The following is a 14,267-nucleotide window of genomic DNA, read 5'->3' as shown; positions in this document are numbered from 1 at the left end:
TGTGTGATACATTTCGTACTGCACATATCCAGCCATCTCGAGATTCTGCTGATGTTCATTTGTGATTACTTTTTCTGAATTCAAAAAACTTATTTCCACAAATCGAGGGATCATCCAGCCACGAACAACATTTTATGACAATCGTGTTAACGCTAGTAGCATTCACCGTGTAAAAATCACTATGAATGAAGTGCCTCCCCTTTTGAATGAGTTTGACAATTAGTCCGAAATGTTAAAGGAACAAAGAAATCACTTCCTCAAACCAACAAATAAGTCCTTGAAATTGTCTATACATGTCAGTTATACAGATCTTCCTGTTTAGTTCTTGGCCAGAGTGAGCAGTAGCATACACAGCAACAGGGTCTACGCAAAGCTAATTCAGTGGTAACTCTACTGTCCTGGAGCAGTGGAGACCAAGATATTCAATTAGAGGATTGAGTGGGTCGAACGGAAGTCCCTCCACTGGATCTCTTCCTCTCAACCCTACAGTGCACGTGCAAATGGGTATTGACGAATTAGATATGCAACCCAAAAGGGCTGATAAAGCTGAACTTTAACCAGAGGTGTGTTGTACAGGAAACACACTCGGGGAGTATTGCTGGAGCCACCTGCTGTAAACAGCAGCCAGCTGAAGCTGAGCAAGAACTACATTTGCACTTGGCCAGTAGTGAAGCAGGAAGGCCATAAGCATCAGAGCTCGGCCTGTCTGGCTGAAATGCTGTGCTAATCAATATTCTCCTCACCTATGCTGTGCGATAAATACTGTCATCTGATAGCCATTCTCCTCTCTGACTCGGTTTCAGCTTGTGTCTGTGTCTATCTGGCTGAAGTTAATTTACATTTATTAATTTGTTGAAGTCAAGATGAAACCGCATTTGCAACCCATTTTCCTTGTGTGATGTGACTAGAAAAATTGAAAAAATAGGAATAGTAGGAAATGTATGAACATTGCCGGCACCCACTTTTTGACTAGGATGGAGGCTAAAGATCAAGAATATCTCAATGTTGTCTAATTAATTATCTTAATTAAGAATCTTGATGCTTCTTTGTCCATCAATCCTTATTTGCCATTACAGTTTTTCTCAATCACTTTGGCTCAATTCTCGAATGATAATCATTTTTTTCAAAACAATAAGATCAAATCTCTGAAAAATGCATTTCTTGTTCACACCAGATTTGAATTTGCTATTAATTTAATCAAATTGCACGTGTTTTGGCACGTGTGCAAAAGAGTAAGTACAATTGTCTACAATTTGCACAATAACTAAATGCACATGGCTTGCTGATCAAAACCGATGAGTTGATTCTCAGTGAAATTGTCATACTCTTCACTACTTATAAATATTATTTCATTGTGTGAGCCATCACATGCAAAATTATCCATTCAATTAGCAAAATCTGTCAGACATACATGTAAATTCCATAAATATATATGACATGGAATGTTTGTGATGTCTGCTAAATCTCTGGCCAGACCAACAAGAGCGACAGATATGAACTTGAAATGTTACGTACTGCGAGGAGGTTTTATTGCCTTTTTTTTGTTGTTTTTTTTTGTATGGATGTCATTTTGTGGCAATTTTCTGTAAATGCACAATAACACCAGGAACATGCATTAAGAAAGTAAAGAGGATTCATTTTTAATTTCATGTTTACTTTAAAATGGGATTGTCTTGTCACATGTGATCTAACCTACCACAAAGACAAGTTATCTAAATTGGTTAACTAATAATAAGATCAAGCCTTTGGGGATCTCTAAAACGATATTTGGATAATAACAGAAACATTTGAAGTATAGGGTTTGACCTTAGACAGCCTTTCAAAAAAAAAAAAAAACAAATCCATTAAAAGGCATGAAACCCCTGTACTGCAGGACAGTGTCATTTTTCACTATCCACTCCATAACGTGAAAGCATTTATGTATCCGTATGATGAGGAAAATGAATGGCAGGGTTCAAATAACTTGTTCAGGTGTTCGGCACCATCTGCTGCAGTGCACTACTGTTCTACCAAGCAGCCACACGCACACAAACGCACCTACACATGCAATGGTACAGCCTTTGCAAATGTGTCCCTCTACTAAAAAAACCATTTAGAGAGGTTTGCTAATTGCGCCATCATTGTTATCTCCCATAGTTCATCTGTTGCTCTCTGCGTATCCATGTCCAGCTAATAGGAAGTTTCAAATCCAGCCAGACTGAATCAAAAGACATATCAAGAAAATGTGACTGGGTTTGAACCTCTAGAGAATCAGACATCTAGGTCAAACTCTTGAAAAGAAAAGCAGGACATATCTGAAAATGAGACAGTAGACCCATTGTAGAAAACACATATGGAGAGTTCATGGGATTGATTCAGGATCAAGAGAAGGTATAATACTGTCAGTGCTCTGTATTCATATGTAACACATACTGTATGTTAAGCTTGTTACATAATGCTGTATGCTGCAAAACATTTTGAATGGGTCAAGGAAGGGGTGTAAAAAATCTGAAAAGTGTGTGGGGAGGAGGTAGATTAGACCTTTTTAGCATGGTTCATGAATATAAATTAGGTAATGTAACTGATTTGCTGAAAGGCAGGTTATAGGTAGCAATAGTTGGATTACAGTCTGCACAATATAACCGTTCAGCAGAGGCTTCTGCTTGGTCTTAAAGTCATAATTTTACATTAGTGGCTACATATATATAGAATGTGGTACATTATCATGATTTAGTTTTTTTATGTGTGGTGGGAACAGGGCAAATGTGATATGCTCATTTGCAATATTTTATGTCCAAGAAAATGTAGCAAACCATGTAAACCCCAATTGTAAATTAAATCACTTTATTGTCACTCAACCATATACACAAGTGCTACAGTGTGTGAAAGTCTTTTGATCGGTACTACATCATCTATGCACTTCCTGATGAAACATGTTACGGTATCAGCTTACACTTCAATGTTGTAATCAGATAAGGACCGGAATATCTCCCAGTCCACATGATCAAAACAGTCTTGTAGCATAGAATCTGATTGGTCTTACCAGCACTGGATCGTTCTGAGGGCGGGTGCTTTATGTTTCAGTTTCTGCCTGTAAGCGGGCAGGAACAGAGCGGAAGAGTGATCCGATTTGCCAAATGGTGGGCAGGGGAGGGATTGTAGCCACCCTGGAAGGAAGAGTAGCAATGGTCCAAAACTCAGTCCCCTCATGTGTTGAAACTGATGTGTTAGTAGTATTTCGGTGCTATTGACTTGAAGTTGGCTTTGGTAAATTCCCCAGTTACAGTGAACGCGGCATCAGGGCGTGCGGCTTCCTGCTCACTTATAGTCCCATACAGTTCCTTGAGTCTGTGTCAGCTTGTGGCGGGATGTACACAGCTGTGATAATGACGGCTGTGAATTCACTCTGTAGCCAAAAAGGTCTACAGAGAAGCATGAGAAATTCCAGATCAGGAGAGTAGAAAGACTTGATAGAATGTACGTTCCTCTGATCACCCTCGGATTTGTTGATCCTATAACATACACCACCTCCTCTGCTTTTACCTGAGAGGTCTTTCACTCTGCTCGTTGCACGGAGAATCCCACAGGTTCAATGGCTGAGTCTGGAATCTCGGCAGACATCCAAGTTTTGTAAGGCAGATAATGCAGCTGTCCCTCATGTCTCGTTGGAAAGAGATCCTCTCAGCTCACAGAGCTTGTTGTCCAGAGACTGAACATTTGCCTGTAGAATACTGTGTAGCGGGGGTCGATTTGTGCGATGATTTAGACTGATGAGAACGCCAGCTCTCCTTCCTCTATTTCGGCTACATTTCCGTGGCCGGGCAGCCCAGACAAAGGGCTCCACTGGCGTGTTTGAAAACAGCGGGTCGGCATTAAGATAATTAAAGTCCGGTTTTCAGTGTACTATTGCAGAACCAATGTCCAAAAGTGTTGGTCTATAGTAGACAATAAGGCAGACAACATCCAAGACAAAAAACATAAGAATTGTAGAGAAAACAAACAAAAAACTGCAATATTGGGTCGGAGCTTGCAGCGCAGCAGCCATACTCAGTGCTATCTTGAATTTGTCTATACAGTCTACGATGGATCATTTTCAAAAAATATTTTATGTGAACAACCTGAAACTCTTGAAGTTAATTTTGGTGTGGGGTGAAATTGTTGAGCATTTAAATCAAAGAAAATGTAGGATTAATTTTGCAGCTTTTCTTAATAAATATGACATTGTTCAAATGGAGAGAAATGCTGGTTTGAAGTGAAGCTCATTGCAAGCTAAACTAATTTGGCCCTCACTTTTAGTTTTTTTCATTAAATATCATTTAAAAGTTTGTCTGCTGGCTCATCTCTCCCTCTGTTGCTGTTTTGTTACTGCAGATTTATTCTCCAAATTTAATTTCCTCATCCTCCAAGCCTCACTTAAGCCTCTGGGATACAATTATAGAGCTGCTGCATAGAGAATGGCTGTCAATACGATGCTTTCCACATATTGTTTGGCTGTGCTTTTAGTAATTAATTAGTGGTGCAATGCAAGGCACTCTTTATAATTCTGAAAACGTACTGCTGGGAAATCTACCATCAGAGACTTGGCATCAAATTTCAATAAAGGGTGAATTATCTGTCGACAGTATGAACAAAAATATATTTTATGATACAACACATATAAATATTAAAATCTTTCGTTAAGTATTTTCAAAGTTTTCCCAGGATAGCAGAAGGAGAAATGTGCATTCTGAATGGATGTGGCATTTCCACCAGAAGATCCTAAAACAAAGTACGATATCGCAGATCCCATTAAAGATGCAAGCCACATTCAACACTAATTACCAAACATGCTTTCAAACATGCAAACAAAATGCTTTCCAAACATATTTTGCTCAGTATGGCCTAAACATTACCAGTAACTTATGTAAAGTGTAATGTGTGGAATCATCTTTACCTCAGCTTTAATCTTGTTGTCTCCAAAGCATAGGTGCTGCAGATATGCCGCTGCATTGGACTGAACAGAGGGAAATTGGTGCTGCAACATCTGAATGACCTCAGGCAACTCAGGATCTCGCCAACCAAACTCCCTATGGAGAAAGAGTGAGAGAAAAAGAGAAAGTTTCACACTTTTGTCGTTCAGTAGGTGGTGAAATAGGACTTCTACAGTATGTTATTGCATTGGGCTGCCAGACCTGCACCACTACTGTGAACATCTCTAACACATGGAGAGTAAAGTGAAATAAATGTCTTTCCTGAACCAGTTACAGGGAAAATGGTTTCCATTATTGTGTTATTGCTGTGAAACAGTTGGCACAAAGAGGTGGTGAGAGTTTACAATTGTGGATGCCTGTGAGTGGTTGTCTTTGTGCTCCCCTATGCGATAACTACTAGATTTGCTCATTCCTACTGATGTTGTGGAAGTTTGACATAAAGATTGGTTGTTCTTGGAGGGTTAAAGTTTGTGCCGCAATAATTCTTCTATTATTTTTCTTCGCATTTACAATTATGAGAGTGTGCAGCAAATAGTCTCAAAATCATAACGTCCCAATAAAGGTTTTCAGAGAAAGAATAACTTGGCTCCAGAGTAGATGTGACCCAGCATTTAACGTCAGGGTTTCCACACCTTTTGACCAAATGAATTTCCATGGACTTCTATGATTGTTCCAGTCGCTCCTGATTGAGGATAAGGATTTTACAAATATCATGTTCTTAAAGATTGCACTCACAAAGAACAATTTCAAGCTGATATTTTAAAGTATATCATACTTTTTCAATACCCCTAAAACCCAAAATATTCAACTCCAGCGGATAATGCTGGAACACTCTAGCAGACTCAGAACAACTGGATTTGGGTGGGTGGTGTCACTCTTAGTGACTGTTTTTACTGATATTTCCCTCCTAGTCAGAGGGCCTGTCACACTTACTGGTTAAAAATGGAGGGAGGGTGTCACACTTAAAGACTGCCTTTGTCTTTTTTTCAATGCTTCACTGTCACTGCCCATTTCCACAGCCAATCAACTTGAAGCTTTTGAATGCACAGGTATTTTTCAATATTACTTTTAGAGTCTGCAGCATCTGCTAAACAGCATCAGTATATTTATATAATCTAAAGCTATTTAAATATAAAGCTTACGTTTACATTATATATAAAATAATATAAGACCCAAGTATTAAATGAAAAAAGGTTCTACACATTTACTGTCATGCTGTGCAGAGATCTAGGTAGCAGATATGTTTTTCTTTTAAAGGTCTGTCATGATATGACATATTAGATATGTCATCCAAACATACTTGTTGACTCCAAAGAGCATTAAGCATCCCTCCAAACACACCATCCACAAGCGCTTTTCAGATGCCATTTTTTTTCGGCAGAAAAATTGCTACCGTCCTCTTTTACACATGAACTGCACTCATTCGTCACTGCCTTGGTAATCCTCCCATTGAGAGATGCTAATGTGTGCTCCGTCTCCCTCTGCCTGGCTGATGATTATGTTAATGAAGCTAACACCTAAAAATCACTGGAAAAATTGGCTAGTGAGATGGGATTTACTCGTACCGCTTCATCTGAACCTCAAATTGTGCAGCATGTTGAGGACAGGTGTGTTGTTACTTTTCTAAAAAATTCATTTTTAGATTTTCGCCTGGTGGATTATAAAACAGGTGAAAATAATCCCATGTATATCAAAGAGACTTGGGGCTCTTTTGACTTGGGCCAGTAACATCATAGCAAGCACCAAAAACACCCTAGCAACCACATAGCAAAATCCTGGCAACCACCAACAATACCCCTGCACTATGGCAAGTTTTGCACCAATCGTACTTTCTTCAGAAAATTTAAAATCGAATTCACTTTTAAAGTTTTCCTTTTTTCACACACAAGCAAACATCAGTCATTCTTATATCTATCTAAGAAGCAACATACAAAACGTTTCAGAGCTCATCTCTGAGCATGGCAGCCTTTGATAAATAAAGGCCCTAAACAAATGCCTTTTATCATAGCGAGATAAGGATTTGATACAGATAAGGAGAACCACAGGATGGAATCAGAGTATAGCCAGTGTCTTAAGCCTTTAACCTGAGGGCCGACCTGCTCTAAGGCAGATGCTCTCCTGTTGCTCAGCAAACAGGCAGATAAGCATCCGCCTGCCTGGAGTTAAGGGCCTGTTCCTCCCGAGGATCAGCCCTCCTGCTCGCCAGTCCATAATCAAAATGAAAATGATCAGCTGATAAGATAAGCATTGTGCTTTTTGATTAATTAAAACTTAGCAGGGATTCCGTCTTCAAATAAAACACCACTGTGCTGTATGAAGTGGGGCTGGGTCTGCTGGTTTGATAGGCACTGTGCTAAATGTTGGAAAATTGGTTCAATTGTTGCCATCAGAATTGTGTTTCTTCCTTTTTCCCTACTGACGTGCAGGAACATCACAGGCAGTGTGACAGAACTGGGGCAGGAGAATGTAGTTCTCATATGTGTGAGTATGAGTGTTTCATTGCTTTAAACAGAGATGAAAGCTCACATAGCAACACATGATCATACAACCATGCTTGTGCATACACAACTTTGTGAATGCACAAGCATGGTTGTATGATCATGCTTGTGCATTCACAAAGTTGTGTATGCACAACTTTGTGAATGCCAAAACAAGCAGAGCAATGTTTTGATAGTGCCACAGAGCCACATTTTTAACACTTTTCAGGGAAATCAACCTTTTGTTTTCTCTACATATTAAACTAGGATAAGATAATGTTTCCCCTAATACAGAACATGATTTATTGTATTTTCATAAGCATGATCAGAGTAAGAATATGCATTTAACCACACACTCAATCATGTGTTTTACACAAATGCATTAGATTCCAACACACGCAACAATGAAGTGATTGACAAGACACTGAGAACCACAATCCCTGTGATCAATTCATCAGCTCTCTCACGGACACACATACACAGATAAATGGCTATCAAAGAGGGAGAGACCACACAGAATGTCTGAAAAGCTTTCTAAACATCTCCTGCCTTGTACATGCATCTCTCTCTCTCTCTCTCTCTCTCTCTCTCTCAGCTTAGACACTCTGATTAGCTCAAACAATAGGCATCGCTTTACTGCAGCTCTAGGTAACAGCGCAGGACTGCTGGAAATGGAAAATTAGCAATGTCTTTTTCTCCTCAACCAATCAGCCAATGAGGCAGACTTGGAAAGTGATGGCATCACCCAAGTTGACTGCTGGCAAGGCAGTGGTCAGTGGCTACTGTGAGAAGACAGTATGGCGTCTGTCCAATGGCATGCAGCCGCCCCTAGCCAAATGGATATTTTTAGCAGATGGACTCTCAGACTTAATCATTTTCTGTGATATGAGTGAGTGTCATTACAATTTTGGGTGGTATAAAGTGAAACTGTCCCTGTGATTCCTGTAATGGCCATTGAGTAAAATAACACAAAGCCGGCAACATCATCAAGCATTTAAGAGCCATTAATACAAGTAATTCAGGCTGCCATAGTGAATAAAGCTGATTTAATCTCACAGCAGTTTGTGGTCGGACACAGAGTTCATTGACAAAGCTGATTTATACCACTTTAATCAATACCTCGGACTGATTGTCTTACAGCTACACAACTCCCAAAAGGCAATAGAAGCAGAGACAGACAAACATTAACTGAAATGTAATTACGTCTGCCACAACAATGGGCTTTCTTGACAATAAAGAAACATTTTGAAAGCTATGTTGGTATTCTGACTTTCAAAACCAAAATGCAGTAACTGCAAATTTAGTCATAATTGAGTTCTAACTGAAATTGGGTCTCTTCGACTATGATGTGTGCTGTGGTTGATGGGTTTGGCAAAAATGTTCTTGAATAAAAGAAACCACATGTTTGTATGTGAAAAGTAAAACATTTAGAAACTGTGCACACACCAAACACATTTTCTGTCTGTCCGCACTGATTTTCAATTGTATTCCTATGTGAACTTGCAATAGACAGACGTCTTCCAGCATTGATCCATGTCTTGCTGTGTATCAATTATAAGGATTGTTATTTCAGCAACTCGTGCTGGAGCAGCGTGCTGATTTTACACGTTGTGCCAGTTTCAACTTCAACTGTTAAAAGCATCTCAAGAGACCTGTGTTCTGTTCTATTTGTTGCGCACATTTAAACTGTCAACCAGTTCCATTTTCTCACCAAAATCTGAAGCAAATCTTGTTGCATGTATGCAAAAATACATATTAGATCAGATTTCTGGCATCCAATTTGGGGTACTTTCAAATAACATGTATCTGATTCTTCTCTTACTATACAGTTTTTATCAAAATTTCCAACATTGTTGTGAAAAATAGATCTAAAATTTGGAGACGCTCATGTTAAATACTTCAAGGGATTATGCTATATAGTGCTTTTTATCCAACTGTTTTTGGCAGGGTATTAATGTAAACATTCAGTTGTCTTAAGTGAACAGGCAGGACAAAAAAATTGGATGCGTCAAAATATCAGATTTGTGAATTAAGTTTTACAGTATATTCTGCAGTACATCTGAAATAATGCAGTGACGAGTGACACAGTGAGACTCTCTAGTTCAGAGTCCTGAGGCGATTCCAACCTACATGACATTTCACTGTCATGCGATGCTCTACTATAATTTCATCATCATACCCCGCAGCATTCACAATTTTACTTTTCTCATCCACTATGCCCTACAGATTTATATGAATCTAATCTATTCAAAAGATTTATTTGTGTGTATACACTTGTGTGTGTGCCTATTTTAAACATTTGTGAATGTGACTCAAAGTTGACAGTGTAGAGTATGCTAGTTATCAGAATAGCTAAACCTAACCTCTTACTACAGGAATCTGACAGAATCTGTAAACCAAAACTGAAGTACAAAAGTTATTGTTTTCCAACAGGACCTACTATCATTGGTCAGACAAACAAAAAGTTTAAATGCTTTAAAATAATATACAGAAGTAAATTAACAAGAGCTGCTGAAAAGCAGCAGAGAATCACACTTAATAATCCTTAACACTTAAAAATACTGTGGAATTCTTCACCCCAAAAGGAAAATTCTCTCATTGTTTTCTCACCCTCATGACATCCCAGATGCATATGACATTCTTCTGCTGAAGAATATTTCAGCTTTGTAGGTCCATGCAAGTGGATGGTGACCAAAAGTTTGAAGCTTCAAAAAGCACATAAAATCATCATAAAATTAATCCACAAGTGGTTTTGTCTATATCTTATGAAGCGATCGAATCAGTTTTGGGTGAGAACAGACCAAAATATACAGGAGACTCTTTTTAAACTATAAATATAGACATCAGCAGTCTCCTTAGCGATCATGATTTCAAGCTCGATTACACTTCCTAGCACCATCTAGCGCTCTGCACATGCATCAACCACTAGGAAATTGAACTTAAAATCATGATTGTGCCTATAGGCTGCAATGGCAAGATGTACAGTGAAAAAGAAGCTACTCTTTGGTCTGTTCTCAACCAAAACAGATTAGATTGCTTCAGAAAACATGGATTAAACCACTGGAGTCATATGGATTACTTTTATGCTGACTGTATTTGCTTTTTAGTGCTTCAAACTTTTGGTCAACATTCACTTGCATTGTGTGGACATACAGAGCTGAGTTATTTTTCTAAAATCTTTGTTCATGTTCATACACATCTGGGATGCCATGAGGGTGAGTAATTGATGACAGAATTTTCTTTTTAGTTTGAATTATTCCTTTAATGCTGAGTCATATGTGTAAGCTTAAGAGTAGTTCTAGCGGGAGACTTGCAGCTGTAAATCATTACGTTATAATCTAGTTAGCTCCTAGCGAATCATATGCCAGTCATTGCTTCAAAAGCCTGCTTTCAATCTACCCATTTGCTGTTTCAAATATGGCAACCTCCACCTCCCCACTGCCACAAGTAGAGTCCCATCCTGCATGGGGGTAGAAAGTAAGTCAACTTGAAAGTAAGTTAATGATTACAACATCATCATTTTGGTGAACAATGTATACAATTTAATGACAAATCAACATGTGGCACTTTAAAAGAAAAACTTGAGAGTAGGGCAGTCATGATAACTTAAACTATTCGAGCTCTAGAAAAAAATCCTAAATTATAATTTATAGTCCTGATTATTCTGTAATATGCCTGTGGGTAGACAATGCAAGGATGCCCATAAAAAAAAAAAAAAAAAAAAAAAACACACACAATAATCCATTATTCATCAGAAAAATTACCAAATTCATGTAATTTCCAATATAAACAATAGTTGACTCAGCTGTAAATTATATAAATTAAATAATTTATATTACCCTTCTCTCACAAGCTTTCTCAAAACAAACATATAAACAAATTAGACATTTCCTTCCAGTAAAGTTCTGCAATAGAATGATCAGCATTCCTGATGTGTGGAGTCAAAACTCTGTAAAGGTCATTAGGCTATGATCTTGAATTAACCAAGAGTCTCCAAACAATCTTCCTATTCTAAGCATGAAGACTGTAACACAATTAAAAAGTCAAACTACTTGTCAGTAATTTAATTAAAGCAGGGTGTTATGCCACGTTGCATATTAAGCGCTGCTACCTAGGTGATATGACTTTAATAAATCCCTGCTTGGATGACTGCTGATGGAAGATGTAGTCTCTAAAGACCTGTGTGTATATGCTCACTCAACTACAACAGGCACCAAATAAGTTGACAGAACAGATCCAAATTCCACTTTACACACAATCAAAACTGAAATAATTAGGCTGCAGAAAGATGAGCGGAAGAAGGCCCGTCGAGCAGCCGATACCCTTTGTCACAGAATTATTTTTATTGTGACATTGCATCAACAGAAGTTGCATCAACGCACTGTGCAATGATTACTTGCTTTGCTTTCCAAAGAGGTGATTGTAACAGCAAAGGTGTGAGCGAGGCATTTCAGCAATGCACATTACTAAGCCAGCATGGAATCTGTGACATTGAAAAAAGCCACAGATTTTCAAAACATCCCAACCCCTTTCATGTTAATTTATTAAATAAATATCTATCTATCTATCTATCTATCTATCTATCTATCTATCTATCTATCTATCTATCTATCTATCTATCTATCTATCTATCTATCTATCTATCTATCTATCTATCTATCTATCTATCTATCTATCTATCTATCTATCTATCTATTTTATGGTGTATGGGTACATCCACAAACATATAGATGAGCATAAATACTGTATATCCATTCTTCAATCCATTCAGCTAAGTGCACAGAATTCAGCCGATGTTCCCCCTAAATCAATGCAGGAAATGTGAATAAGTGTGCAGATTTTATGTGCCATTACATTGATAAATAGTATGTGTTGAGCTCTAGGTGTAGCATTACTAAGGAATCTCATGATATGGCAGATGGAGACATATGTGCATCTAATGGGCAACTTTAAAATGAGGCACATCTGAGGACATACATCTAGAGGTCAGGCTGCATGTGGCATGAAACATTAAATTAATGTTTCTGAAAGCCTGGGATGGATGATCTCTGGGGTCTCTGGTGTGTCGGATCTACTCCATCAACTGCAACTCCACAATACTGATGAAAATGGTCATATCACAAATTAAGTGACAGAGGAAGACTGTATCCTGAATCTCTGAAGATTTCCTCCATGGTGGATGGGTTTGTGAGGATGCTCTGGAACGGTCAAAGTTGCATCTGTGTGGTATTGTCTCTGACTCACATGATGAGAAATGACAGCTGTCCTTGGGGGGTTCCCCTCAGAGGCTTTAAGGTCAGACTACACGCAGGAGAAGTATATGTCGATTAAAGAGCGATGGAGAGGGACAGACATCTGTGCACCAGTGGAAATACAGAGCGTGGCTGGTCAGAAGGAATGAAGCAATGCTATTTATACAGAGAAGACATCAAGTTAAAACATGTAAAACACACACGTTGGAGCGGCTATCCTTATGAGGACTCACAGACATAATGATTTTTAAACTGTACGCACTACAGATTCTATCCCCTATCCCTACCCCTAAACCTAACCCTCACATAAATCTTTCTGCATTTTTACATGTTCAAAAAAACATGTATGTTTTAAATATGATTTAAATTATGTCCTCATAAACCACATTTATAGCATAATACCCTTGTAATTACCAGTTTGTAACCTAAAAAAAATGTCCACACACACACACACACACAAACAAACAAACATGCGCGATGAGTGGATACAGTTACCCCGATGGCATGCATCTAGCAGAGAGAGCTATCCAATTAAAAGTGGATTTACACCAATGAGCGTGGGAGCTGACATCTGAATGTTAAGGTTAGGCTTGACTAATTATTCCAACTCACATTCACAAATGATGGGATGCATGTCTACTGTTCATTCCCACAGTCTGGTATCTATATTAAGTTCTTTGTCACCAAACAGCCTAATGGGAAGACTGATGGGCACAATTTCATATTCTCCGAGCTGGGGTTTGCATTTGGTATGTTATTGGCATGATATGTGGTATTCATTGAGTCCACAAGTTTGTGCAAAACCTGATGATCCATGTTATGATCTAGCATGATTTGAGAATGTTCTTGAGAAAGCATCTTGTGTGCTTCAATGCAAGCAATGAAATCTGACAAAAGAGTTAACATGGTCAGTGTCACACTAATTAGTGACCTATGGATATTAAAGAATCTTGAATATTTCGTATTAATTTTACACCATAATCGAATGTTTTCTTTTATTTCCTAGTTTAAGGTACATTTTGAATTCCAGATTTTCATTGTGATCTTAGACCTTTCGATAGGGCTATTCTATTCTACAGTAATTTTCTCTTATTATAAAAAGGAAGCAAAATGAAATGTCATAATATACAGTGCAAAATAAAGCATACTTTACACTATTTAAGATTTATAGTATGAATGACAAAATATATTGACATGTTCTAGTAGTAGGTCTATTCTAAAAATGGCCATATCCAAGCTTTAGTGTCGACTCTCGATTTCCAAAGCCTCAGAATTTTCTTTTGAATCATCTACAAGCCCTAACTTTCAATCACCACTGTAAGTATATTAGATATAAAGTGTAGATTTATATCAGCCATTGGCCACTCTGCTCTCCAGAAATTAACATCTGCATCGGGTATTGAAAAACCCATACCGGTCAACAACTATTCCTTGAACAGATCTAATGGAACAAGAAAGTTCTCTGAACAGGACCAAATTACTATAGATCCCTGCTGAAAGCGGCCTGTGTGAATGAATTTTGTAGTTTCTGCAAGATATGAAGGTGTGGGATTATCCACAAACAAAGCCATCAAATGAACACAACATCA

General features: G+C 38.2%; 1 protein-coding gene across 5 annotated transcripts in view; it reads right to left on the bottom strand.

The window, feature by feature from the left end:
• Nucleotides 1–14,267, bottom strand: part of LOC127634067 (catenin delta-2-like) — a 415,686-nt gene that overhangs the window by 116,979 nt on the left and 284,440 nt on the right. For all 5 annotated transcript variants that reach the window (XM_052113475.1, XM_052113476.1, XM_052113477.1 and 2 more), the window contains one exon: nt 4,913–5,045. In XM_052113475.1, the coding sequence (XP_051969435.1) occupies nt 4,913–5,045 (133 nt within the window). The remainder of the gene's footprint in view (nt 1–4,912; nt 5,046–14,267) is intronic.

Source organism: Xyrauchen texanus, chromosome 41, assembly GCF_025860055.1.
Source record: "Xyrauchen texanus isolate HMW12.3.18 chromosome 41, RBS_HiC_50CHRs, whole genome shotgun sequence".
Lineage (NCBI taxonomy): Eukaryota > Metazoa > Chordata > Actinopteri > Cypriniformes > Catostomidae > Xyrauchen > Xyrauchen texanus.
This window is presented reverse-complemented; position numbering and strand designations above follow the sequence as displayed.